Source organism: Rousettus aegyptiacus, unplaced genomic scaffold (genome assembly GCF_014176215.1).
Source record: "Rousettus aegyptiacus isolate mRouAeg1 unplaced genomic scaffold, mRouAeg1.p scaffold_m13_p_2, whole genome shotgun sequence".
Taxonomy (NCBI): Eukaryota; Metazoa; Chordata; class Mammalia; order Chiroptera; family Pteropodidae; genus Rousettus; species Rousettus aegyptiacus.
This window is the reverse complement of record NW_023416295.1, coordinates 87,361,567-87,388,866: the sequence shown is the minus strand read 5'-3', so window position 1 is coordinate 87,388,866 and position 27,300 is coordinate 87,361,567. Positions and strand designations below refer to the sequence as shown.

Sequence of the window (27,300 nt, the reverse complement as noted above, 5' to 3'; positions counted from 1 at the left end):
AGCATTTTTCCTATTTATTTCTCTGCATTTGTATCATCTCTTGGGTAGCGAAAAACATTTTATCCAGCAAAAACTTAATAGTGACAGTTATTTATAGAGATAAAACCAATGCACAACTTGTAGATGTGTCTCATGGCCACAGTAGGCTCTACCTCATGTTGGCTATCTCCTTTGTCCACATGTCCACTCTCATATGATGAGAGGCTATCTCTGCTGTGGGCAGCTGAGCCTCAGAAAAGTTCTCAAGTCCCAAAGAGAGGTCCAATTGACTCCTTCAGAGATAGCAGGATGGTAGACTGGGACATCACTAAAATGATTTTCAATGCCATAGGCTGAAATAAAATAGAATGTATTGATGATGATTTCTAAATAAAAATCTGATTAACTCCCTGAATTGATGCCCTGAGCAAGGTACTTAAAGAGGCTGTTTTTTATCACATTGCCACCCATGCATAAGACACTCTGCGATAGCTCCAACTCAGAGTTTACAAATTTTGTAAACTCTTGGGTCAGTAAAAATCAATTTTAACTTATTTATTCCTATGCAAAATGAAAACGGAAAATACTCCAGCAAAGCAAGAGTGAATACTGATCTTCTACAAAGTTCCAATGTGTCAAATAATGAAATTCTGGGTTCAAAGTCTTTTGTTACTGTGTGTTAAGTATACTGAATCATGTGTTGATCACGTGTCACTCTCTTGTGTCTCTCTGAGATTTTGCATATGCTGTTTTTTATCCAACCTTGTTTGCCTAGGAAATGGCCATCATTGTTTCAGGTTTCAGCTTCATGGCTTTCTGATAACCTACCAGGCATTGTGTCCTCTGTGCTCCTTTCGTATCTTGTATTTACAACTAGTAAGATTTTCTTTCACATAAAATCACACATTTATTTGCATATCTCTCTTTCTTCAATGTCCAGAATGCTCTTGGTACTCAATAAACATATGTTGAGTGAATGAATGCTAACTTTTCAAAAGTATAGTCAGTAATCTTTCATCTTTGTATCCGCAGAAAAATATTGGTCCATGACAGCAGGTTCATAACATGTATTTGGAGAGAGATAAGAAGCAGAGAAAAGAGAGGAGGAATGAAAGAAAAAAAAAAGAAGGAAGGAGATATAGTAACACAGAGGATATAAGGCATGCTAACAGTTAAGGTTGTAAAAGAGTTTTGATTTTTTTAATAGATAAAAAAAACCTTCCAGTAGGAATCCAAAAGATGGAAACTATAATGAATAAGGAAAGAGAGAAAGAATCCTAGAAGAAAGAGCATTTGAGGTGACTCCTAAACCATGAAAGCAAATTAGGTGGAAGGGGAGGATGACAATTGGACCGAGAAGTTACCAGGGGTTTAACAACAGAGACAAGGTATACTCGGGGTCAAGACATCTTAGCTGGACACTATTTAATTTCTCTTTGAGAGTCAAAAGTTGTTGCTATATTAGATGTGACTACAAATCTCTGTGTGTGATCCTCTTCCAGGAACTGGCGGTTGGTCCCCGGCAGATTCCAATGCTCAACAGTGGCTCCAGATGGACCTGGGAAACAGAGTGGAGATTACAGCAGTGGCCACGCAGGGAAGATATGGAAGCTCTGACTGGGTGACGAGTTACAGCCTGATGTTCAGTGATACAGGATACAACTGGAAACAGTATCAGAAAGAAGACAGCATCTGGGTAGGACATCTTTTCTCTTCAGATGAATAAAACTGAGATGTGATAACGGTAACTAGTGAACTTTTATGTCATTTCCCTATACCCAGATTGTTGGTAGCTTAATAGCTATTGAGTGCTCATTCAGACATAATTAGGCCATATATAAGTCCTATCTCCAGCATGGCTCCAGTTCCCAGGGAAATTAGAACGTCTGTTGCAAAAAGTTTAGTGTCTGCGTTTTTTCTAGTAAGTTAGGTAATTCACTGACTGGGCTTCAATTTATCTATAAAAACAGAAATGCACCATGAAAGTCTGATTCTTAATAAGAATGTTTCGATTTACTGAGTACTTATTTATTTACTTATTTGTTTTTTATGTGCCAGGTCCTTCACATGCCTTGCAATGACCCAAGTAGCTCAGTTATGTAATTTGAACAAAGTTGTTCAATTTGTGAATCTTGGCATGGGTATCTGCAGTCTGGTCTGACATTAAAGCCACCCTATCCAACAGACTTTATCCAAGATTTTAAAGAAATTAAAAGTATTAAAAATGTAAAACAAATACAAAAGCTAAAATTATTCTATCACTATAAACAATTGTCAGTTTCAAAATAAAGGACACCTCACTCCAAGTTTTAAAAAATAACTTTTTTTTCCCCATGCCAGGCCCCAAACTCAACTTCACAGCGTGACAGGCTCTCCCCAATTATGAGATGAAGAAAGGGAGGTGGAGGCAGAGCAAGGAGCATTAGGAGGAGGGCTCAGATGCTCATGAATTGAGCAAAATAATTTGTTATTTTATATGTATTTTTTTCTATGTATATATAAATGTTGAAGACTTGGCAATTGAGAACATATTTTCTTTTCATAATCTCTTGTTGCTTTCCTCTTAAATCAGTGCAGAGTATGATCTCAAATTGATGGGTTTTTTGCACATAGAATTTTCTCTATGAGCTTCACTTAACTGAAAAAAATATCTGTTTTATATTCACAGTTATTTCTTGATCGCCCACCCATCACTATTTCTAATTGAAAATAATGGTAAATTGAGGATTAAGTTTAGTTATGGAAGATTGAATTTGAGAATATTATCATCTTGATTCTGAGTCGCTAGTAATATTAGATTGTAATATTCATAGAGAGCACGGATATCTTCATTTTTAAAAATGAAACTATCGGAACTATTCTATTTTTTTCTCAATTTTGTAGCCCACGTACAGTTTTATGTGTTTTTGCTTTGTTTTTAGTTTGAAGAGTTAAGCACACCTTCCATTTTGAGGAACAATTTTAAAGATTTATGTCGACTTTAGAGGAACAAGTAGATGTGGGATTATTTATTTTCTTTGGCATTTTCGATCATAACTGGTTATTTTTCAGATTGAATTGCATTTTTGAGCTATTTTGTCTAATTTTTTTTAAACCCTGAGTTTCATTTTCTTTAGAACCGAATGACCTGCTTTCTGCCTGTCCTCTGGATCAGGATGTGATTCAAGGACTGACAGTTCCTCTGGGCATGCGAACTGATGGCATAAGGTCAATTTCACTTCTTTGCCTCTGTTGGTTTACTTGCTTTGCTAAATAACTCTAAGCCTCTTAAAGCCATGGCCTGTCTTGAAGTCTTTGCAGCATCTATGCCCACTGTTGCTGGACATATAGCAGGGACTGATTTTTGAATGGTTCCTTAAAGAACTGAAGAATTACTAGGACTTTCAGAATTGGAAGGGAGAAGACTACCCCTCCTCTTACCTCAACCTCAAAACAGCCTTCACATTTCTAGGGAGACAGAAGATGCTGGGTGGGCAGAGAGGAAAAAACAGGGAACCATGTGTGTAGTAAGTCAGTAAATTCCAGCTATTGCTTCCCCAGAGACACTTAAAATGACTGCAGAGCACTTAGAGAAGCAATAGCTTCAGGATCAGCCTGTCAAATGCAAACACTGAGAGGAGAAAAGACTTGTGGAGTGATCATCACAATTTCCAGTTTAAAGAGTAAAATACAGTGACATTGGCCACAAACATTATAAGTCATGCTCGGTAACAAGGATCAAATTTGAAAAAATGTCCACTTACATTAATATTGAGGAAACTAGCACCTACTGAACACCAGTTACATATTACATTTGTAAGCAATTTATACATACACACATTTGTTTATGTATTTACTTATATGCACTATTTTATAAACAGTAGAGATTTTATATTAAAATCTCCATGAACTAGACCGTCACAGTGACCCACACAAGCTCATGTAACTAGAAACTGATGGTGCCAGAACAAAAAACTGGGATTTAGTCCTAATTATACTTACTGGAATTGTGCCCCCTACCAAAATGAGAACAATACTAACAAAAAATAACTTTAATAAAGCTCTTTAAATAGTTAACTTTTCTGAAAAAGTCAATACATAAAAACATCAATACCAATTATTGACTTAAGTAGGATGGTGTATCAAGGAAGTAGAGAATCTCTTGAATGAGACTTTCACATGGTCTTTTGAAAATCCTCAGTTTTTAGATGATATGGGGTTTGTAATGCTTTTTTAAAATTGATTTACCAAACAATACCACTGCAGCACATGCCATGGGCAAGATATCAATTTACCAGCACTTTATTTGACAAAGTTTATTTGGGAACAAGAACCCTGAACATATACCTGTCCAATGTACAGTAGCAAATATTCTTGCCCTAAAAATCCAATTTGTAGCATTTCTGATCTGGCACTAAAGAGAATGTTCATGAACAAGGCCACCAAACAACTGCTTAATGGTGCATCATGATTTATAAACAAGCCAGATCCCTTGTTTTGCTAAATACTTAGGCATGAAAGTATTTCAGTGACAAAATTAGCAGCAATTTTAGAATCTTAGCAGATCCAAAATCTCTCATCAATTTGTAGACAATACAAATATTAAGATTCTAACTCTGAGCAACAACATTAACTAATGTTTGGTAAAGTGGTTATATTTATTTGGAACAAAAGAACCTCTAAATATCTAATTAAACCCACTCAAACCAGAGTCCTTCGTCATTTTGAAATATATGCAAAAGAAACACTTACTGTACCTTTTATATCCAGGAATTTTCTCTTTAGACCTGAGCCACTCGTGTGAGTGTTCAAGCCCTTCATGAATCCATTTATATTTCTTTCCTACATATAAATTATAAGTTTTCTAAAACTGCATCCCATCTATGTGCATTGGCACTATTTTTAATTCCTGATATTTATCACTCTGAATTTTCAAAGACAGCCACTTGTGTTTGTGTTTTAATATGCGATGTCCTTTTTAAAAATCACCTTATACATTGCTCACTATCTTGTACATGCCACTTGGAATTCTTTACCTCTTCTCATATCAGATTGAAGTATCTCTGTCTTTTCAATCAATTATAAAATTTCGGCAACAATTTCAGTTGTTTTTCTCTTGAGCTTCCCTCCTCCATCTTTCTGGGAAAATCAACTATGCCCAGTGTATCCGATATGGACACAAAAGACTTACATATAAATTCAAAAGCATTATCTATTGTTTCGATATCCTTCCTGGTGGCAAGTTTTGCACCTATTTTGGCTACAACAGCATATTAGAGTGATATTCTCAGTCAATGAACTCATAAGGATTTAAGAAGGCCTTAACTACAAGAACTTTTAAACCCCAAGATAGACTCAACCAGTAGATGTTAAAGTGTACTTTGTTCATCTCAATGTCATAGCCTGTAATTCCACTTCTTTCCTCCATGTTTCTTGGATGTGAAAGAAGACATACATCATAATTAACGTACGCTTTTTATCCAAGAACTTCACCACACACACACGCACACAAAAACCTGGTGTGCAAAAACCAAAGAAGAGCCTTCCCTAAGGCTCCAAAGTTGTTGTATCTATAATCCACAGACCCACTCAGTCTCAATCAATTTTGGTTTTCAGGACTTTATTGAGATAAAATAATTGCCATTCCTGACTACTTTTACTCATACACGACAGTGTTCAAACAAACCCTTCTTGTTATCTCACTACAAGTGCTTCTTACTTGGAAACTTTAATGTCACCTAAACATTTTGATAGTTTTTGCAATCCTCCTTCTACATGCTATTCATAAAGATAACAGAAAACAATAACTAGAGCAATCTGTAAGAATCTTAGATTTTTCAATTCCCCTTTCTCCTAATCAGTTGCCTTTTTCTTTCTAAGTACAATCCTTATATTCATGTAGGTAACTTGTTTTACTTGTCTTTTACAAAAGTCATCTAATGAGTTCCTGTCAAGTATGGGTTTTAGACAAGTATTTGCTGTTGGCGAATTCCTCAATATTGACCATAAAGAATAAGTGGTCTACTTTACCTACATGTTTACTTCTTACAAGTTTCTATTTAATTAAGCATTCACATTCAGCCTCTGTTTGATACAGGTTATATATTATGAGATGGTACCATTCTAATCATTCCTGATGTCATAGCATAGGCAGGCTCACTCATGAGGGATACTAGGGCCACAATAAAATAGATTGCTGGAGAGGCAAAACAAATCTTAAAGAACTGAGGTCACGGGTAAAGCAAGGGATTTAGCAAGGCTGACACCCATAAGTGAAATGAAAGCAATGCTGTATACAGTATCCAAAGGATTGTAAAGATTCCAGTTGATTCCTCTGGTTGTCTGTATTCCAGGATGCCTAATTTAATGAGTCAGCTACTTTTTATTGGGCACAAAATATGAGTAGGCACTAAATTAACATTACCAAAAGTATTATTTATAATTGTCTAAAAAATCCTAATGACTCATTTTTATTTTATGGAAGAAGAAATTGAGTTTTAGAAAGGCCAAGGAACCTGGGTCATATCACACAAGTAGCAATGTGATGAGTTAAGATATAAACCCAGCTCTGTGAATTTATAAAGCATAAACACCCATATCACTAGATAATTCTTCAACCAAATGATGATAGTCAAATGAGAGATGGGAATGAAAGTTAAGACCTAATATTCTCAGACAAAAGACTGACGCAATCTGGGCTGGTATTCAGGGAATAGTCTGATATAGCCTAGAAGTGGTCTGCTAAGCTAATGAAGTGAATATTCAAGTTCTATCTAGGCCAAACTAGCATGCTGACCTCATGGGAAAACTTAGAGGGTATGGAGATTCCCAGAATGTATCCCCAACACACTATATTTTTGTGAGCTAGTTTCAGCATCTTCCAACTGGCGAAGCTGAAGTTATTGGTATGTTCATTATGTTCATATATAATTAGAACTAACTTGTGTCCTAAGTCTTCTTTTGATGATCCTGTAAAACAAATCACCAGGGAGGAAGCTGGAAAAGACTGATGCACATAAAGGTAAAATCTGTCTCCCTCCAGTATCTACACATTGAACCGCAGTTGCCTGTCCATGCAACACAGACATAAAAACGTCCTCTTATACAGAATGGTGTTTCAGAACTTTTAACAACAAGAAGATTCAATCTCTTTCCTTCACTGACACAATTTTCTTACTGCTAGTAAGGCTACACACTGAGTCCAATATCTTCACATATTCATTTTTATGAGGCTGATTTGAGCACCCTTCATTACCATATCACTCCCTACTGAATATACTGTATTTATTAATTTATTTTATATTTATTTATGTTTAGTTTATAGTTTTCTCTTATAAAAATTATGGTCCCCCTTTCTGAATGAATCAACTATCTAGTCCTTCATTATAGAATCCTTTGGCCTCTATAATATGATAATCGATGATTTCCTATAGCTTTCTGTAGTGTCTTTTATATGAAGGGCTTGTGTGTGTTATCTAGCACCTTTCTTGGGAAGAGGTCAATTGAAACAATGGATTATACATTTAGGTCACGAATTCCCAAATTTCATCCTTGAGTGACTTTCAGATTCTCTGGGAGATGCTCTGATCTTTATGATTTATACATATTTATTCTGCCGATTTGGCCTAGAACATCCTGAGTATTGATCATGGTTTGACATAGCAATTTTAGCCTACCAGTTTTAGGTAACAATTGATTACATCAGCATATATCTTTTAAACTCTCATTATATGCCAGACGCTATGCTAGAAAATGAATATAAAAGGGGGCATAAGATGTGGCTAAACCCTTCTGTGAATGTGTAGAACCATTAGGGAGATAAAACAATGATACTGCAACATAGCACATGTGAATGAGTAGCACTGATAGCAGTTAAGATGCACATGAAGCTGTAGAGAAAGTGTATTTGGGAGTATATGAGTGGGAAGAACTTACATGAGTTAAAAGGACAGTGACGATGTTTCAGTTACTTTGGCAACTACTAAGAGCTGTATACCTAATAAAAACTCAACAAATATAGAAAGTATAGAAGAGAAAATAATAGAAAGGATGGAGTGTTCACAGTGGATAAATGCTATAAGCAAAATCTTTAAGAAAGATGTATATGATATATCTGAAATGCATAGAATTAATCAATTTAGATGCAAGATTTCCCTAGTCAGCTATATAAGATAAACCTGGAATCTGAGACTGGGTAGAGAATATCCATATCTTCTTTAGCTACAGGCCAAAGCAAGTAAGTCAATAAGTGTTAATCACAGTATTTTGATGCTTTTGTGCTAAATAATGAATATTGCATATAACAAAATGTATCAAAATAGTTTTCAAGATTTTGTTGATACTTCTCTCCTTTGCTCTCTTTCATACACATATACATATAAACTTTTAATATAGATATTGTTTTCATAGTTGGTCGTTATTAGAAACTTAGTTAGGAAATTGGCATGTTTTGAATCTTGCCTTGATTTAATAGAGACCACCAAGGCAAAAGCAAATTATCAGCATATACCAGACCAATAGAAATGAGCCATGAAGAGAAATGCAGAGGCTTTTGACTAGGGTCAGAATCCAGTTGCACTACTGGTTGCCTGTATGACATTGAAAATGTAACTTAACTTCATTGTAGTGATCATTTTCCCCATCCCTGGCAGGCATATATCTAGAATCTTTTAAGCTCTTTGCATCCATTCCTCTACACTTCCCTGCTCAGCCTCCTTGGTTTATGGGCTGCTCTAGGGATTATAGTGGGAAATACATGGAGAAAAACACTTAACGATGGATCCAGCTCAGAATGGACAAGTGAAGGCTCTCAAAACTTGGTGTTTCCCTTGAATCGTTCCTATGGTTCTGTCTTAAGTGCTTACTGACCTTAAGAGTTTTAACACTGGATTAGGCTCTGCAGAAAATAGGAGAGGGGGCAACTGGTCAATCAGCATTGTGGAATTCACAGCTGTCTTTATCCCAGAGTTAGTAGGCTTCCCTCCAGCCCTCTGGTTCCACACTTAGCCCTTGAAAGTTCTTCACTTATGCCTAACTGTTTTCCTTCCTCAATGCTAGAATACGCTGAGATATATTCAGAGAATTTCCCATCATGGAGAATTTCCCATCATGGAGTCTAGCCTCTTTAAGGAGTAAATATGTTCACACATTTACATGTGTGTCATTTAAACACATCACATAGACATGGAGTTGACATGTAGTCTCCAGGACTAATATTCATATAGATATTTGCTGGGGAAGAGTAGATGTTTGCAATCTCCTACAAACTGGTTGCATTTGTAATGGGATAGGATCCAGCAGCTGATATCAAAATAAGAAGGATCATCTACTTAAAATTAATTCTTCCCAATTCGCTGCCATTAAAATAATCTTATTGTTAAGGTACTTAGTGATTCACAGGAAACTTGACTTATAATTGTATTTCTAATGTGTATAAACCAGATATGTTTTGGAGATACCTACCTTAAATTAAGAGAATTTGAAGTTAATATCTCAACTTTAACATATAACAAAGTATTAGATTTTTTATGTAAATATATTTTATTATGTAAGTTAGGTATAACTGAGAAGAAATCTTATTAACTACCTTTTATTCATTTAATCTTTAACTAACATATATTTTTCTTTACATAGATTATTTTAGGCTTTGCAGTCTGATAACTAAAGACTTTGTGACTGTGATAAATGAATCTGTTCCCTCCTTTATAAAGTGGGTCTAATGAGTGTGTTTACCTCATGTGATCTGTCAAGGAGAAATTCTCAAAAATAAATGTGCATCCAATGTCCCACAGGGCCCTTTATGACAGATTGCTGTGTCCGTCCACAGAACTTCTGATCCAATAGGTCTGGGGCAGGGTTGAAAACTTTCATGTGTAACAAAATCACAGGAAATGCTGATGGTACTTGTTGGGCACCTTGCTTTGGGAACCCCTGTATAATCTATAAATGGGTTATTATGTGCAAGCTTTACACAGTGCTTAATACATTAGGGACATAATTACTATCAGTCTTAAAGATAAGTGCATGTGATAAACCCAGAGGACGAGATACCTAGAAGACACCAGTTCTTATTGTCCTTTCTTTTTCTATACGAAATGGAAGTCAGCTCTTATTTATTTATTTATATTTTAATAAACTAAACATTCAGTGGAGTAGATAAGATCTCCTTGTGATTACAGGTAAAGCTAGTTACCAACTCAGGCTCATTAAAGACAAATTAGCTGAGAGGTAGAGACAGAAGAGCTGGAGGAAGAACCTGGGGGAGTTACTGACATCTGAAGAAAAGAACTCTAGGCCAAAGTCTGAAGCCCCTGTGTCTACTTGGCTCTAGCCAGATGGAAAGATTACAGGCCTGGCAGGGACCTCAAGGAGGGGAAGAGTGTTTAGGAAAAAAAATAAATCTGAGGAATTCAGGCTTCATTAAGTTTATTACTACAATAATAGCAGTTGACAATAAGGAGAAAAGCATAATTTAATAACCACTCATTTCTATTCCTGTTAAGTGTGGATTCCAGCTTTATAAGAGGAGAGCACAGCAAAATAAGAGCATGAGCAGGAGTTGATCTCATGTTTTAGATCTGACTGATTACAAATATTGATGTTGGATAACATCCTTCCCACCACCTTATAATCAAATGGCAACACTGCCATTGTGGCTGCTTTCTGAATTAGAGAGAGATGGTGAATAATATCATTAAATTTGTCTAGCTTCTAGCCTTAAAAACATTATTTAACTTTGTGACTCGAAAATTATTTGGAAATTAATTCACAAATCTATAGCAAATAGAAGGGTGATTTTTTTGTCTGTTTTGTTATTAAGTACTGAAAGTAGAAAGAAGGAGTCATAAAAATTGTACTCGAAATATGTCGACTTAAATGTCATTGGTGCTTTGTTGTATATACTCGCAAGAAAAAAAAAAAAAATCCCTAAAAAAGAGTCATGGGCCCCTAACATCTTGTCTTATGTGATTATAATTTAGGAATACCAAGCATCTGTTAGGCACATTACACTGCAATAAATTAAGGAGGCTTTAAAGTAGTATTTAGAAACCCCTAGTCAGAAATAAAATAAATGTATGGAAAGGTACACAATGAAAGGATATGCACAGATGGCATATAGATGAGAGCATGAGTTTCTGACTTGTCAGTAGAATAGTGCTATGTTTTTTTTTTTCCCAGTAGCTATTTTGATCTTGTGATGTTTATCCACAGTTTTGTCCTATCTGTCTCCATTTGTGACACACTGCAATAACTGAGGGTTTGAGTCCATTATTGGATTGTGAAACAAAACAGAAGGAACTGATAAGGACCAAATAGATAAACATGAAGAAGTTAGTGCTATATTCTAAACAACTCAGCTACCCATGTGTGTTAACTTCCATGCTTATGAAGGAATCTGAGTGTAAGTGAGAGAAAGGAGGCACTGTGTAGGTAGATAGGTTCACGATAAAGAGCCACATTTATCTGAGGTGATAGATCTCTTATGCTTTATGTTTCTATGCCTGCGCCTCCTCCACCCCCAGATTTCCCCACTTAATGTATATTTTTATGAAGTGTTATATGTATTTCAGACATTGCATCTATGAGTGTTATAAGTATATGAGAATTTAAGAATGTATGTGTTCGTACAGAGGCAGCACCGAGTCATAGCTTCAGAGGGACAGCCTAAACTACTGCAATGAACAGATAATTTGAGGAAAGATCCTGTACTTGTCAGCTGAGCTCTACTTGGAGGCCAGACTCTCAGTCCCCATTCCATCAAACTCGATGCCACTACACCACTCATCCAGAAATACTTTACCTGCTACTGCTGGTATATGTACCATATGCAAGTGCACTTCAGATGGTTCACAGGTGATAACCAACCACCTTGCCCAGCTGAGCCCAGGTCCTCTTCTCTCTGAGACATCTCTGAAAGGGGCAGCTGCTCTAGATGCACTTGAGTCTTATTTCTTTTTCTTTGGTAGTGATTCAAATCTATTGCTAATGATACAGTCTTTCCTCATTTCACATTATGTGTTGGGCTTCTCTTTTTGACGTGGATTTATCACATAATGAATAATTCCTGAAACAATTAAATGGTAACTCAATAAATGACTTTGACAATTTTGTGTAACAGAAAGCTAAAAATCTTTCTTTTTATAACATTTTAGAGAGGTTTTAAAAATAACTGCACATTTGATAAAATTTTTGAGGTGTTTAAGTTGACAAGATTCATAAGAATATTTTGTAAAATTTTTCTTTGCGAACTTGAAGCCTTACAGATGATCTTATTTAAATATTGAGATGTGAGTGAAACTGTTGTTTTTAGAATGTGATCCTATTATTTAAGGTAAAGTTGATAAATTGCATTAATATATATGTACCCATATGTGCAGATATATTAACATTAAAGGTTTGTATCTACATATATATTTATAAGTTAAATTATATGAATATATTTATAGATTTAAATATACATATGTATATATTTAAATAACTTTAGATAAATATATTGTGTATATATGTATCTATATACATACATATGTCTTAAATCTGACCATGTTTAAACTTGATTTCCCTTTAATTTGATATTCTTATCTTTCAAATGTTTTACTTTTCTGATAGTTATTAGAGGATTTAGACAATTTTTGCTCCATTTATTTTATAATAAAATCTCGAATTAGATTTAAATATTGTAACAATATAATATAAAAATCAAGCCAAGTTATTATAAGGTTTTGCTATCAATTGACAAAGTTTTATTAAAGTGCAGAAAATGAAGAAAGACAGCATAGTACTTTAATGATATAACGACCATGTTGGACTTGAACATTTTGTGATGGAAGTTACCTTTGAATGAGAGGCATTACTTGATGGAATTTCAGATTTTTATTTTTTTTCCCTGAGTTTACTTTTCAAACACATTACAAATAATGGTACTTGTGACATATTGAGTGCTACCATAAGCCACATTTGTGCTGCTTTTATAAACCCTGAAGAGGAGAGATTATCTCCACTTAAAAACAGGGCAATAGGCTCATGGAATTAATTGTGAACACAACTCCAAGTGAGTAGCAGGGCTGAGACTTGGAAGAGTGCCATCTGAACCCAAAGCCCATTCTTCCTACCACAAGACTCATTCATAATCAACAAAAGAACTCCCTGCTTGTTAATGCAGATGTGCCAGCTGTCTTACTTTAAAAAGTAACAATCAGAGTTTTTTGAGACAATCATAATTTTTTTCTTTCTATAATCAGGATGACCTTGGGTGAAGGGACATGTTAAAAATACTTTGTAGTGTATTGCTCTAATGTTCAATGACTTGTGTAATTTCCTTATATAAACAAGAAAAATAAGTGAAAGATAACAAATTAATTTATTTTGGAAATAAATTGGCACCACTGTCAGAGTTTTTGCAGACTGGATTCTGAATTAAATGTTTTCCCATTAGAACTACCTTTGCTTATCCAACACTAAACACAGTGTTATCAGTTACCCATAGATTTAGATAAGAAGATGATGAGCAAGGAGGATTTTTGATTCAAAGTGAATCAGGATTATATTGTTTCATTTGAGTCTTTTTTTTTAATTTAAGAGTATTTAATAAAGCCTCCTTTATGAATGGATTTGGAACATGAACTTTGGATTTAAATAAATTTGAGTTTGAATCCCCGCTACTTAATAATGATGTCACTCTGAGCAGTATTTTATCTCTCAGAGCCTTAGAGGTCACATTAGTAAAAGTTTATAAAATGTACATCAGAGTGATGTAAGGATTCATGGAAGTATCAATCTATGCGGACCTGCCCAATTTCCCTGACATGTTAGAAGTGATCAAATTAGCAATATTTGAATTCTTACTTGAAACAATTTGAATATTGATCAAGATTTTGTGAGAATCTCAAAATGTAGTTTTTTCCCCTGAAATAGACATTTTCTAGGCTAGTAGCATTTTCAAATTCTAGAGGCAAAGACATACTAGGTGCCTGCTGATAAGAGAATAAGTGGGGCCTTTGTGGCTTCTGAGCAGATGAATGTTTCCTCTGTTGGGGCGATGCTGCTCAACTTGCTCCCAGGATGGATGGAGCATCTGCAATTCTTATGGGTAGACACAGGTTACTAAGTAATATGACAGAAAACAGAAGTGGGTCTGGAAACAAAGTAAACCACCTGGAGGGATAGATATTTAACACTGAGCAGATTTTTAACCATTGCCATTTTGTTTAAATTAGTTCCCAAGAAAATCATTTGAGTTTAGCTTAAAATAAAATCCAAGATGTTCATTAAGGATAGATTATTATGCCAGACATCTTGCTGGAGGCCCAAAATTTCAGGAATCACTTATCAACATCTGTTCTCACACTGCTAGGTAATAGCAGAGCATTGTGTGTTCATTTCAGAATGGGCTAGTTAGCCAGTCAAAACAAGTCAGTAAAAATATTGACTTTTGACTGATTTCCAAAGGCACATCTGGTTCTGCCATTTGTTTTATTATGGATATAGATTCCCTAACATCCTTATGCTAAATAAAGTTATTATCTAACAAAGATTGGTAACATGGTGTTACTAGAGTCTTGACTAGCAGTTGGCTTTGAAGAAAGATGTGGGAATAAGACCTAAAGAAGAGAGCCAGGAAGACATCAGGAAAGTAACAGATTCTGTGCCTAGAAGGAAATAGGAATAAGGGCTCAGGAGTAATCAGAAAGGTATTTATGGCATCATATTCGAATCATCCTTATTTGGTGAGACTTAAAGAAACTTTTAAGAAAGAAAGCAAGTAGAATTAACACACAATTTAGAATTAGATAATCTATTTTCCAGTAATGACTTTGCCTCTAACTATTGTGTGTCTTCAGGGCCACTTAATCTCTCTGAGCCTCTAAGAATGTATCTTATTGAAATGTCCAGGTACATAGTAGGTAGTCAAGAAATGCTGGGTATGAATAAATAAATGCTATGTCATTTTCATCAAATATGAGCTGAGTATGTTTTGTGACAATTCACATTATTGAGTTTAAAAAAAATAACTAATACCCTTTACTTGCCAAGAAAATAACAGAAATATCATCTGTTTATCTGAAACACAGGAGATAAGTGTGGACAGGTATACTGGCTGATGTATCTTCTGGGTTTGCTCAGGTAAATTTCTTATTTATACCTGTTTTTTTCAGTTTAATTTTTAATTGAGTCACTTTTCACTCTCAAAAATGTCTCGGATGATAAATTATATGGTCAATGTACTTCTAGGGCCCATTAATTCAGAGTAAGCAAATTATAATTAACTCAGGATAAAAGAAGACTAAGGAAATGTGGTACCTTTTGAGTGTGTGTGACTGGGTAATGATATTAATAGATGTTGGGCGATTCTTTCCCTAATGTTAATTCAGGAGGTAGCCAGCAATGTTTTTAAGAGTTTCAAGTTTAAGCATGATGAAAGGGCTGCCAATGGATAAAACTTTGATTGTGAGCCTCTAGTGTTTTACAAGTTCAAAGTCTTTAGTAATCTATGCCATCAGAGTGAGAAATAATGCAACAAATATGAAAACTCCAATTTTTGAGGAGTTCCTGCAAGAGACTTGTGAAGGTAATCAAGAAGGAGGCTTGCCTGCCTCAATTAATTTCTATTAAAGACAAAGTTTATTTGGGAGAAGATGCCTCATAGGATGAAGATCAACAAATGAGAGAAGAATATACTTGACCTTAAAGCTTCAGAGGAATCAAGTCACTTTTCCATTAAATAGAAGTATATGTAGAGGCTACAAGATTAAACCATATTCCTTTGGTCACTTTAACTGGTGAAAATGGACTTGTAGTAGATTGAATACTGCTGCCCATTCCAATTCACAACCATTTGGAACCTCAGAATGTCACCTTCTTTGGAAATAAGGTCTTTACGAATGTAAGTAATTAAGGATCTCAAGGTGAGATCATCTTTAATGACTTTAAATCCAGTGACTGGTATCCTCATAAAAAGAGGAGAGAGAGGACACCAAGAAACATAGGGAAGGTCATATAAAGAAAGAGGCAGAGTCTGGAGTGACTCACTACAAGTCAAGGAGAATGAAAGATTGCCAGGGACTACCAGGAAATAGGCACAGACAAAGAAGGAATCTTCTCTAGAGTTTTAGGGAGCATGACTGTACTCTAGAGTTTTGATTTTGGAATTCTGACCTCTAGAGTTATGAGAAAATAACTTTTTGTTTTGTTTTGCATTAAGCCACTCAGTTAATGGTAATTTGTATGGCAGCCCTAGGATACTATTACACTTCATTTATGACTTCATGAGATCTGCTATGATTCCACACATGAAATCTGAGCTCCTCTTTCAAGGCGTAGACACTTTGAATAGCAACTCTTTTATAACAATATTTTGAATTTCTCCACAGCACCTAGCACAATACTACCACTGATTCAATACAGCCAAAATATGCTGTGCATTTTAATACTTTTCCATATTTGAGACTTTACTCAGAGTAACACCTAAAATTCTCCTTAGATCTCCCCATGTTTCCTCAAAACACGCATCTTCACTTCTGAAAGTTCTCTTTCATCTAGTAAGATCTAGTTTGAGCCTAACTCCAGGCCCACAGTGATACGTCTCCTAGCTCAATAACTGAAGTACAAGTGATAGGCACATCTGCTCTTTCTGCCCATTCTGTTGGGCCAACTCTTAGAACTTGTAGTAACTTATATCTATGTTTTGTTGTAATCCCTCTAAATGTTGCTCCAAGAAATTGAACAGGGTGATTTGAAGATAGAATCCAGTCTGATTTGCACCTCCATCTGTCTACTTTGGCTCGCACAAAATAAATGTTCAATAGTAGTATGTTGACATTTGTGCTCATTCCACAGTGATGAAATTGAAATGTTCTCTAAAATTACTTTTTCGTTATAAATTTGACTCAAAAGCTGTGCAAACTGATGCATTTGATAGGGATTTTCTTTTGCCTATAGCTCATTAAAGCTGTCCTCATATAGCACACATATTTTTAGTAACAGCGAAACCTTAGCCCCCAAGCAAAAAAAGTGACCACTATAAATGGGCTGGCATGAGGAAAACATCCACAGCACTGCAGATCATGGAATGACTCTGCTGGGTGGCTGCAGATGTAACTAAGGTATGGGTAATGAATAAGCTAACTTGGAGAAGGCAAACAGAGTTGTCAAGGGAAAGAAAAAGATCAAATACCTCATTAATTTGTTCACAGCAAACAATTTTCAAGGACTAGCTATATAGTGATGCTTCTAAAATCTGCTCTTTATAAATGACCAAAGATGATATGATAAGCATTTCAAAATAGTAATTGTTAGATTAATGACACTTCTGTGGAAAGAGGGCTCATTGCACTTAATTTTGAAGATTGTAAATATAGATGGGTTACAAAGTGGCATTTGGGCAAAGGGCTTGGCAAATGCAAAATGACATTACAGTGCTCTATTGGGTGCCTTAGATATATGGCACCTTCTCTCACCCTTCATTATTTGAAGAATGTAAAACAATACTGCATGTTTATAAGTACAAGTTTAAATTGGGGTCAGCTGTGTGCTGTACTACAGAAATCAATTGAGGAAAATTTGTGGTTGCAACTGTTATGACATTTAAAGGTACTCCACTATACACTCAACAAAAATCACTTTGTGGCAAAGATAATTTTATGACGCTTGCCTTCTGAGACTTACATATCTTCTTAAAATAATACAAATATTTATCAGTGGTCATTTAACATGAAACAATGCAAAATAATTTTTAATTTTTTATATTTTTAATTATAGTTGACATACAATAGTATGTTAATTTCAGGTGTGCGACACAGTGATTAGATATTTATATAATTTATGAAGCGATAATCCCAATAAATCCAATACCCATCCGACACCATACATAGTTACTACAATACTACTGACTACATTTCCAATGGTATACTTTATATCCTCAGAACTGTGTTAACTACTAATTGATACCTCTTAATCCCCTTCCCTTCACCCATCCCCCACTTCCCAGTCTGACAACCAACAAAATGCCCTCTGTATCTATGAGCTTGTTTCTGCTGTTTATTTATCCTGTTCTCTGGATCCCACATATTGAATTTGTATTTCTCTGTCTGATTTACTCCACTCAGAAAAATACCTTATAGGTCCATCCATGTTGTTACAAATGGCAAGATTTCATTTTTTTTTATGGCTGAGTAATATTCCATTGTATATATGTACCACCTTATTTTTTAGCCATTCATCCATTGATGAACACCCATTTGGCCTCCATACCTTGATTATTGTAAATAATGCTAAATGAACATATGAATTCACATGTCCCTTAAAAGCAGTATTTTTGGTTTCTTCAGATAAATACCCAGAATTTGGATTACTGAATCCTTCTTCACTTATGATAGTCTATGTTTTAAAGTCTATTTTGTATGGTGTAACTTCCACAAAACATCTTTTTCCATCCATTTACTTTCTATCTGTGTGTATCTTTTGATCTGAAGTGAGTGTCTCATAGGCAGCATGTGTAAGGGTCTTGTTGTCTTACCCATTCAGCTACCTACCTTTTGATTGGAGCATTTAAGCTATTTACGTTTAAAGTAATTATTGCTGGATATGTAGATATTTCCATTTAATTATTCATATTTTTAATCTTTTTTTTCTCTTTTTTCTTGTTTTCCTTAAATCTCTCTAACATTTCCTGTAATTCTAGCTGGGTAGTAATGAAGTCTTTTAACTTTTTCTTGTCTGGGAAACTATCTGTCTTTCAATTCTGAATGATAGCTTTGCTGGGTAATCTTGGTTGTAGATCCTTACTTTTCATCATTTTGAATATTTTGTGCCAATTTCTTCTGGCTTACAAAGTTTCTGTTGAGAAATCAGCTGACAATTTTATGGGAGCTCCCTTGTAGGTAACTAACTGTTTTTCTCTTGCTGCTTTTAAGATTCTCTCTTTGTCTTTAACCTTTTTCATTTTAATTATGATGTATATTGGTGTGATTCTCTTTGGTTTTATCTTGTTTGTGACTCTGTACTTCCTGGGTTTGTATATATATTTTCTTTAATAGGTTAGGGAAGCTTTCAATTATTATATTTTTAAATAGCCTTTCAATTCCTTTCCCTCTCTTCACCTTCTGATATCCCTATGATGCAAATATTGGAACTTGATGGTGTCCCAGAGGCTTCTGAAACTATCCTCATTTCTTTGGATTACTTTTTCTTATTGCAATTTTGATTGTGCATTTTCTGCTACCTTATTTTCTAAGTCACTGATTAGATCCTCTGCTTTGTCTAATCTACTGTTGATTCCTTCTGCAGTATTCTTCATTTAGTTATTTTATTCTTCATTTGTGATTGGATCTTTATTTTTTTTTAAATATACACTTTTATATTTCTTTTTCTTTGTTAAAGTTCTCACTGAGTTCCTCTGTGTTTCCTTTAATTTCATTGAGCATCCTTATAACAAATATTTTGAGCCCTACATCTGGTCGATTGCCTATCTTCTTTTTGTTTAGTTCTTTTTCTGGAGCTTTGTTCTGTTCTTTTGTTTGGCACATGTTTTTTTGATTGCACATTTTGTCTGCCATTCTGTGTTTGTTTCTATGTATTAGGTAGGGCTACTACGTCTCTTGGTCTTAGTAGACTGGCCTTATGTAGTAGATGAGCTGTGAGGCCAAGTGGCACAGTCTGCCCTGGTCACCTAAGTTGGGTGCTCTAGATATGTCCTTTATATGGGTTGTGTGGTCCTTCCTGTTCTAGCTGAGCCTTAGTTGCTGTTTGCTCATCGGTTGGAGCCTTGATTGATTGTGATGACTGGCCATGACCAGTGGAGGAACTGTTGTGCAGGGGCTGACCCTACAAAGCAGGATTTGCTTTAGCAGGACTCTAGTATTTACCCGTTCTGCTCTTTGGGTGTGTTGTCCTCAGATGTGACCTCAGGTGGTGCTCTAACTCAGACCAAAGCCAGCCACCATTTATGCAGCCTGGGGCCTTCTGGGAGGAGCCCTGCCACAGGACAAGTTCAGCTGCAGCCAGTGCCCTGCCCAGAGCCACCTGGCATGAACCACCAGGCAATCCACAGATGGCCACCAACCATACTGGGTTGAGAAGTGCCTTGAGAGGTCAAGCTGCAAACCAAGGTCAGCTGCTACTAGTGCCAAGCTTAATGCTTCTCAGCAAGAGGTACAAGGCACACTGTATCCAGATGCTGCTTATTTAGATTTTGTGAACCTTTGAGAAATGTTAAGAAAGTATGCAGCCTGAGCCAAGATAGGTTTTTTGTATGGAAAAATCCACTGGAGGTGGCTTGGGTAGGCCTGCAAGTTGAGAGGGTTGGAGTCTCAGGGAATCACCAGGGTGGAGCAACCAGTATTAGCTATGTTGCAGATACAGCAGCTGTCTGGGTCTGCAAGCTGGAAAGGGGATGTCTTAAAAAAGGAATAATGTCCTCTGCCAGCACTTCTGTCTGGGAGAAATATGGCCCTCCAAACCTTGCTCTGAACCACGACAACTCAGTGTCTCCCTGTATGTCCCTGGTATCTTTCAAGCTGTTGCCCCAGAGCTGGAGCTCAGAGTGAGTGAGTCCATCCCTGAGTAAATTCCTGTAAGACCCTTTAAGAGGAGCTCTCAGGACTGCCCCAGCCCTTTGTATCACTCAGCCGCAATCTCTGCTGGTTTTCACAGACAGAAGTTGATGGGAACTTCCCTTCCTGGCACTGGAATCCTGGGCTGAGGAGCTTGGTGTGGGGCCAGGACCCCTCACTTCTCTAGGGGGACCTCCATAGCTGGGATAGTTCTCCTGATTCTCAACCACCACATGTGGGAGTGTGATCAGCCCATTTTGTGTCTCCGCCCCTCCTATAAGTCTCAAGGTGGCCTCTTCTGTGTGTCCCTAGTTGTAGGACTTCTGTTCAGCTAGACTTCAAGTGACTCCAAATGATAGCTGTTCTGTAGTTTAGTTGTAATTTTAATGTGGTTGTGAAAGATGAACAGCACAGCATTTATCTACTCTTCCATCTTGACTGGAACTTGGAACAATTTTAAATGGATATATCAATAACTAGTAATGCTCCCAATCAGCACAACTTATTTTTTTCCATAATACAAAACACTTTGATGAGACAGTAAATTCTTAGTGTTTGAAAGAAAATGTTCATTCATTTATGAGTAAAAAAAAAAAAAAAGGCTAGAAATTTATTTTAAATAAATTAAAATACCACACAATGTAAAACTTATACAATTGTTGCTTATAGATCTGATTCCAGATAAATATTATACATACCACACACACACATACTTGCACATACACACAGAAATGGAGTACAATTTTCATGCCCTAAATAATTTTCACAAATTACTATATTCACTGAAGAATCATTCCTTCTCATAATGTCCCTCATAGATCTGTGGCTGGGGGAGCGCTCTTTCCCAGGTGATATTTCACCTGCCTGCTGCCTGCCACATTGTTTGCCTCATAACCATGCCACTCTATACTTTGGAGCTGTAGGCAAGATACTATTTCTGTGGTGACATTTCCTACCTTCTTTGTTATCAAAAGCAAAGGTTGTTCAGGTATCAGTCTTCATATTCTTGAATATCAGGAAAAAAAAATGTAGTTGGAGGGGTATAGGTTCAACCCAAGAAGGATTTTCTAACTGAAAGGGTGAGAGAAGTATGGAAAGATTAGACAAGTATGACTTTCAGATTTACTGTAATTATAATAGCTGTTTATTAGTTATTTACAACCTGCTCCTTCTGAGAAGGAGTAAGATGGCTTATGAAGAGGTATATAATAGGAAACTATGCAAAAAATCAATGATGGGGTAGTGGAAAAGAAGAAATAATGATGTGAAAACAAAATAATTCCAGTATGAGGCTAATACAACAAATTAGATTGAGTACAAAGGAGATTCTCTATGTATCATCTTTGTTAAACTTCCAGCTTCTCTCACAGTTGTGGAGCTGCACAGTTGTCATGTCCTCACCTTGGAATAGAAACAACCATGAAAAAAGCTCTCATTATATATGTCATCTGGAATCACTCAAATAAGAATTGTGTCATTCCAGTGCTGCTCGCCAATGCTTGCTTGCTTCATACCTTAGGGTCAGTTTTAGTTTCTGCATCCAATAAGGTCCAAATGGAAGACTGGGCACCTGTGCACACTCGATAATGCTAATAATGGCTTGTCAGCTGCAGTATTGGGATCATTATCCCCTCTCATGAGGTAAGGATTGACACTTTAGCATCCATTGCTTCTACTCTACCTTTCATAAGAGCCACTCTTAAAAACCAAGAAATTCTACCTAAAAAGAAGGCTTTGTTTTTGTGCTTCCTGGAAGCATTCAGAGATGAAAGAATGAGGGTACTTGGGGCAGCATGCTTGAGAGAGATTATAACAAGTTAGGGAAGAAAGAAGGCCCCCTGGCAGCATTTTTAGATGCAATGAATGAAAGTAATTCATGGGTAAAGGATCTTGACATGAAATTGGAACTAGTGCAGTGCATGTGTACAATCTGGCTTATCTAGGTGACAGAGGGCTGGTCTGGGAGCCTGAGAACTGTCTTCTGCTCCAGCAGCCCTGGCTGGACTACACAAAATTAATGGGCCTTCGTGTTTCCATTCGCAGCCTGAAAATGGTAAAAAGAATGGAGTCAGTCAGTCAGGATTTGGGTCAGTGCAAAGTCAAACATGCAAGCAGAAGACTCCACAGCCACAAGAAGACAAATCACAAAGTCTCAATCAAATGTGCCCCATGCTGACAACCTTTTCTCTGCTCCCATCACACTGCCTGTGCTTATTGAATTAGGCTCTCTGGTTCCCTGGTTAAGCTCCAACCCTTAGCAGCTGTGTGACTTTGAGCAAGTCATTTATCTCTCCAAACGTTTGTTTCCTCATCTATAAAAAGAAGTGAAAAAGAGTTACTGACCTCATAAGATTGATGTGATTATTAAGTCTTATTTCTTGTGCCTTGCGTGTGGGAAGATTTCAACCAATGGCTATTGACAGCACTTTTATCTATAGAATTGGATGAAAGTTTGAAGTATATTATCCTAAGATAGCCCAGCATTACCATACCTGCTAATCAGTTAGAATTTTCCAGCCTATATGACTTGAAATGACCATTATTTAAAACCGAATCCACATGTTATTAAACCAGATGAAATCAGCCACTTGACAATATAGATACAATATCAATTTATTTGCAGACTTTGGAAACTGACTTTGCTCTATTTGGTTCTGGGAGAGAGTTAAATTTCACCTTCCAAAAAAAGTTAGGCAGACTTCAGAATGATTTATGAATAGGTCTCTGATGCATAAAATCTCATTTTCTTTAGTGCATTTGTCAAAAGATTTTCTGATGTGTGTCTTATGCAGGACTTGGTTAGTGCAATCCCTTTAGCCTCCCATGGCTGCAGGTGTATTTTTGCTGAAATTTTCTCTTGACAGCTATTGGGATGATCATATTTGACTCATGTGTTGGTGCTTGTTCTTTAACTCCTGCACTATGAACTTTATATCATGTTTTAGTTCCTTGTGTATTAATGTTCAGATCTTCATGTGCAGATGAAGTGAAGCCATAAAATTCAGTGCTGTCAGCCAATTAAGATTTCCCTGACAAGCGACACTTTGTCTTTTGTGTGCTAACCCAGGAACGGTGAACAGACAGCATCTTGTTTGCCTTTCCAAAAATACGCCCCCAGAGTATAGAAATTACATACACTTTTTGCTGGCTTAAGCATAATACGGATTTATTATATGGAGAAGATAAATGAGAGATTTTTTTTAACATGCTGCAAAAGTTTCTAAATTATTTGCTGTCCTTATTATTAAGAAGCAGGGATTATCTTATCCATCTCTCCAGATTTTTATGGCGAAACTCTATTTTAAGATTCATAATTTTAAAACATTGCTTTCTCTTACTCAGAATGTACATACTGTATGGAGGAAGAGTGATGTCTGATAGATGTCTGATTTTCTTCACAAAAGCAGATTTGATAATTTGAGAAGATGTTTTTTAACAGGATGTAAAAATTGGGTTCTAAACAAAGTGGATACTGCTTAGCAGAATGTTTGAAAAGAAATGGTGGCTGAATGTGTGTAGTGTGAACATTTTAAGTAAAAATTCAAATCCTCACTATTGGGTCATGATGATTAATTTTTATTCCAAATGTAACTCTTCTTATAGGCAAAAGTTGTTATGAGCTGTTGGCAGAATTAATAAAGCTGTCAGGATTTCTTCGGATATTGCATGTCTTCCTGATGTCATTTAATTGTTAAGTGTAAATATGCATATGGCACATCAAGAAGACTAAATATATTAGTCTTTAGAGGTTCAGCACCTGTTTATGTACTCATTTATCAATTTTTATTAAATTAGGAGAGAGCATTTTGATACAAAAAATAAAATTTATATAATTTTTCAGGAGAATGACTTACATTGTTTATACTCCCTGTCTAGGGAGAAATACACACACACACACACACACACACACACACACACACACGTAGACATATATAGTATGTGGTTTTGAATAATATAAAATGTCCTGTCCTTTATTGGATGAACTTGGGCACAAGGCCCACCTGGATGCCCCTGACCTAGCTGAGTTCTCAGTCTGTGGACCAATAGATATTGGCAAATACAGGAATAACTCTGTTCTATGAGTGTAAGTACTCTATTTTCTTTGAAACAGTCAAGAAAGAGGATTAACTTTTACAAAGAGTAACAAGAAATTTGTAATTAGTTATCATGAAATGTTATTAAAACCCAAATAGTGAATTTTTTGTTTACTTTTTTTCATTTTGTATTTTTCTTTCCTCTGAGTATCAGTTTGAGGTAGAAGATTAATACATTTTATTTACTGAATAATTAGTATATGTTCTGTGTTGTTTTGAATATTATAAAATTAACTTCAAGCAAAAATAGGCATTGTTGTCCCATTTTATAAATGAAAGAATGTGCTTTTAGATATTAATTTAAGGCAAGTTATACATGAGGCAGTACTCTTCCTAGCAATAGTGGGGCTTGTGGCAAAATTATGAATTTATATCATATTGTACCCTATTTTACATACATAAAAGCTATAAATAACATCAACTGTTAAAGATATTGTGCTCTCTCCTCCTGTATTAACAAATATACTTTCATAATGATATGAAAGTCTTGGTTCATATCAGAATGTGTAATACACACCATGTTTTTCCTTTCCATGCCCTGAATTTGTCTGGTGCATCAAAAGAAGCAGAGCTCACATTTCCAAATTCAGCCCATCAGCTGACCCTTGGTCATGCATTGGTATTGAGGTTCTCCACACTAGTCCTGTGGTCCAAGCCATCGTCCCAGAGGAATATGAATCTAGGAGAGACCTGCTCAAGCCCAGAAAGTGGGCTTAGGGTCATTTGGTTATGGAATTCTAAGGTCTAGATACCTGAAAAAATCATGGTCCAAACTGGGATAGCGGGAGAGGACCACATGCTCCAAGTGAGCTCATCACCTACCAAGCCCCATCATTTACAGTTGGAAACTCAAGAAAAACAGGACAGACTGACCCTAAAAGCAAATGCAAGCAGAACAAAAGGGAACACCAAATATAAAAAGATAAGGCAGTTTGCACAATTGTTAAATATCTATAGGATATTTAACCATTCAGGTAACAGCCTTATTCTACAGCATACACTGAGGGGAAAAAAAAGAAAAGAAAAAAAATCTCAAAGTCTCTATTATTAAAATAGGGCAAAATATCCAATCAGATTGAAAGAAAATAGGGCAAACACCTGAGTCAATTGGAAAACTTAAGGCATTATTTGGTCAGATAGATAACCTACTTACTCCAACCATGTCTATAGGTATCAATGAGGATAAAGCAGTGCTGAAGTAGAGGAAGAACAACAGCCCTTACATTAAAACGCAAATATAAATATGAGTCTCTATTTTTTTTTTAAATCATGTGTTAGGTCACTCATTAGGGAGCATGATAATGATACTACATCACCATGAATCACTGGTCATAGGCACACCCCTCTTTTGCAAGATCGTGGTCAGGATGAAATGAGAAAAGTAAAACTCCTAGGTCAGGGACTGGCAGAAGTAAGGGTGTAGGATAGTCCAATTTTATTCCTTGTATTGTCAGAGACAGCATAGGGTCATATTTGCTCAACAAGCAGGATATTTGGGTATGAAGGAGGGGATGTCTGCTGAAAGTGTGATTTGGTAATTTTTAAATTTGTAAATTTTAAATTTATAAAATGATTTTGTGTCTTCTCAGACCAAGTCATAACATCGCCCCTCCAAATTTTCTATCAAAAAAAAATATATCCAATAGTCATACTCTAAAAAGTATTTAAGTGGCCATATTAAAATGTCTGAATCAAAATGTTAGACCTACTTAAATTATCCAACAATTAAAATATGTATCATATCCCTCCATATAACATCAGCTTTTGGTTCCACAGTTATGGTCATCAATCCCGAGAAACAGAGCCTTCTGATTTCTAAGTAATGGTAAGGAATGTGTGGTTTTCATATATACCTGTTGATTCTCTCAGCCCTTGGACCTGCTGGACAGGGACTGGATAGACTCCCTGACTGAGCAACCCCTACTGCACCACATGAATGTAATCATTGAGAGCTATTATTTGACAAAAGTTGGAAAACACTACCAGACAAGTGTAGGAAAAAGAAAAATAAAATTAGGTTGATAAATCAAAAAAAAAAAAAAAAATGACTGGAGGATGTAGGTTCTACATGAATATACTTGAGAGGAGCATTACATTTAAAATTAAAGAGGAAAGAGGATAGCTTAATGCAAGTGGAGAATAGAGAGACATAATTAGGAGAGCACAATCAGGTAAGGGAAAAACAGCAGGGTGGCTGACTTTCTGAAAGGGCATATTCAGCCCATGAGAAAGTGAGATCAGCTCTGTGGTCCAAAAGGTATGGGGATAGTGGGGGATAGATGACAAGAGTAAAAGGAGTTCTCAGGGAGCAAAGATGTGACATGATGAAGGTGAAGTTTGGAAAAATGCATCATTTAACTGCAGGCACACCAGCTGATAGGAAAAGAAGATGAAATTCAACAAATCTGATAAAGTTATATGAAACTATAATTTCTTATTTTTTCATCTGAAAGTTTCACCTCAGAAAGATACAACTTTGGTTTTCTCCTACTTTGCAAATTAACTTAATATATTGTAAAAATGACAGTTTTCTGCTTCAAAAATTTGTTTTAGTTTTGTTTTTAGTTTTTAATTGTACGGTCTTGTGATATAAACTCCACCCTTGGAACTTTGATATAGATTGCTATCATCAAAAGTCAAGCAGAGGAGCTTATTACTAAAACATTTTTAGTTTCCAATCGCTAATCTTGACTTTCAGTTTT

General features: G+C 35.9%; 1 protein-coding gene across 3 annotated transcripts in view; it reads left to right on the top strand.

The window, feature by feature from the left end:
- The window catches only part of CNTNAP5 (contactin associated protein family member 5), a 723,905-nt gene that overhangs the window by 164,109 nt on the left and 532,496 nt on the right, over positions 1-27,300 (top strand). For all 3 annotated transcript variants that reach the window (XM_016161356.2, XM_016161355.2, XM_016161357.2), the window contains exon 3: positions 1,482-1,675. In XM_016161356.2, coding sequence (XP_016016842.2) covers positions 1,482-1,675 — 194 coding nt within the window. The remainder of the gene's footprint in view (positions 1-1,481; positions 1,676-27,300) is intronic.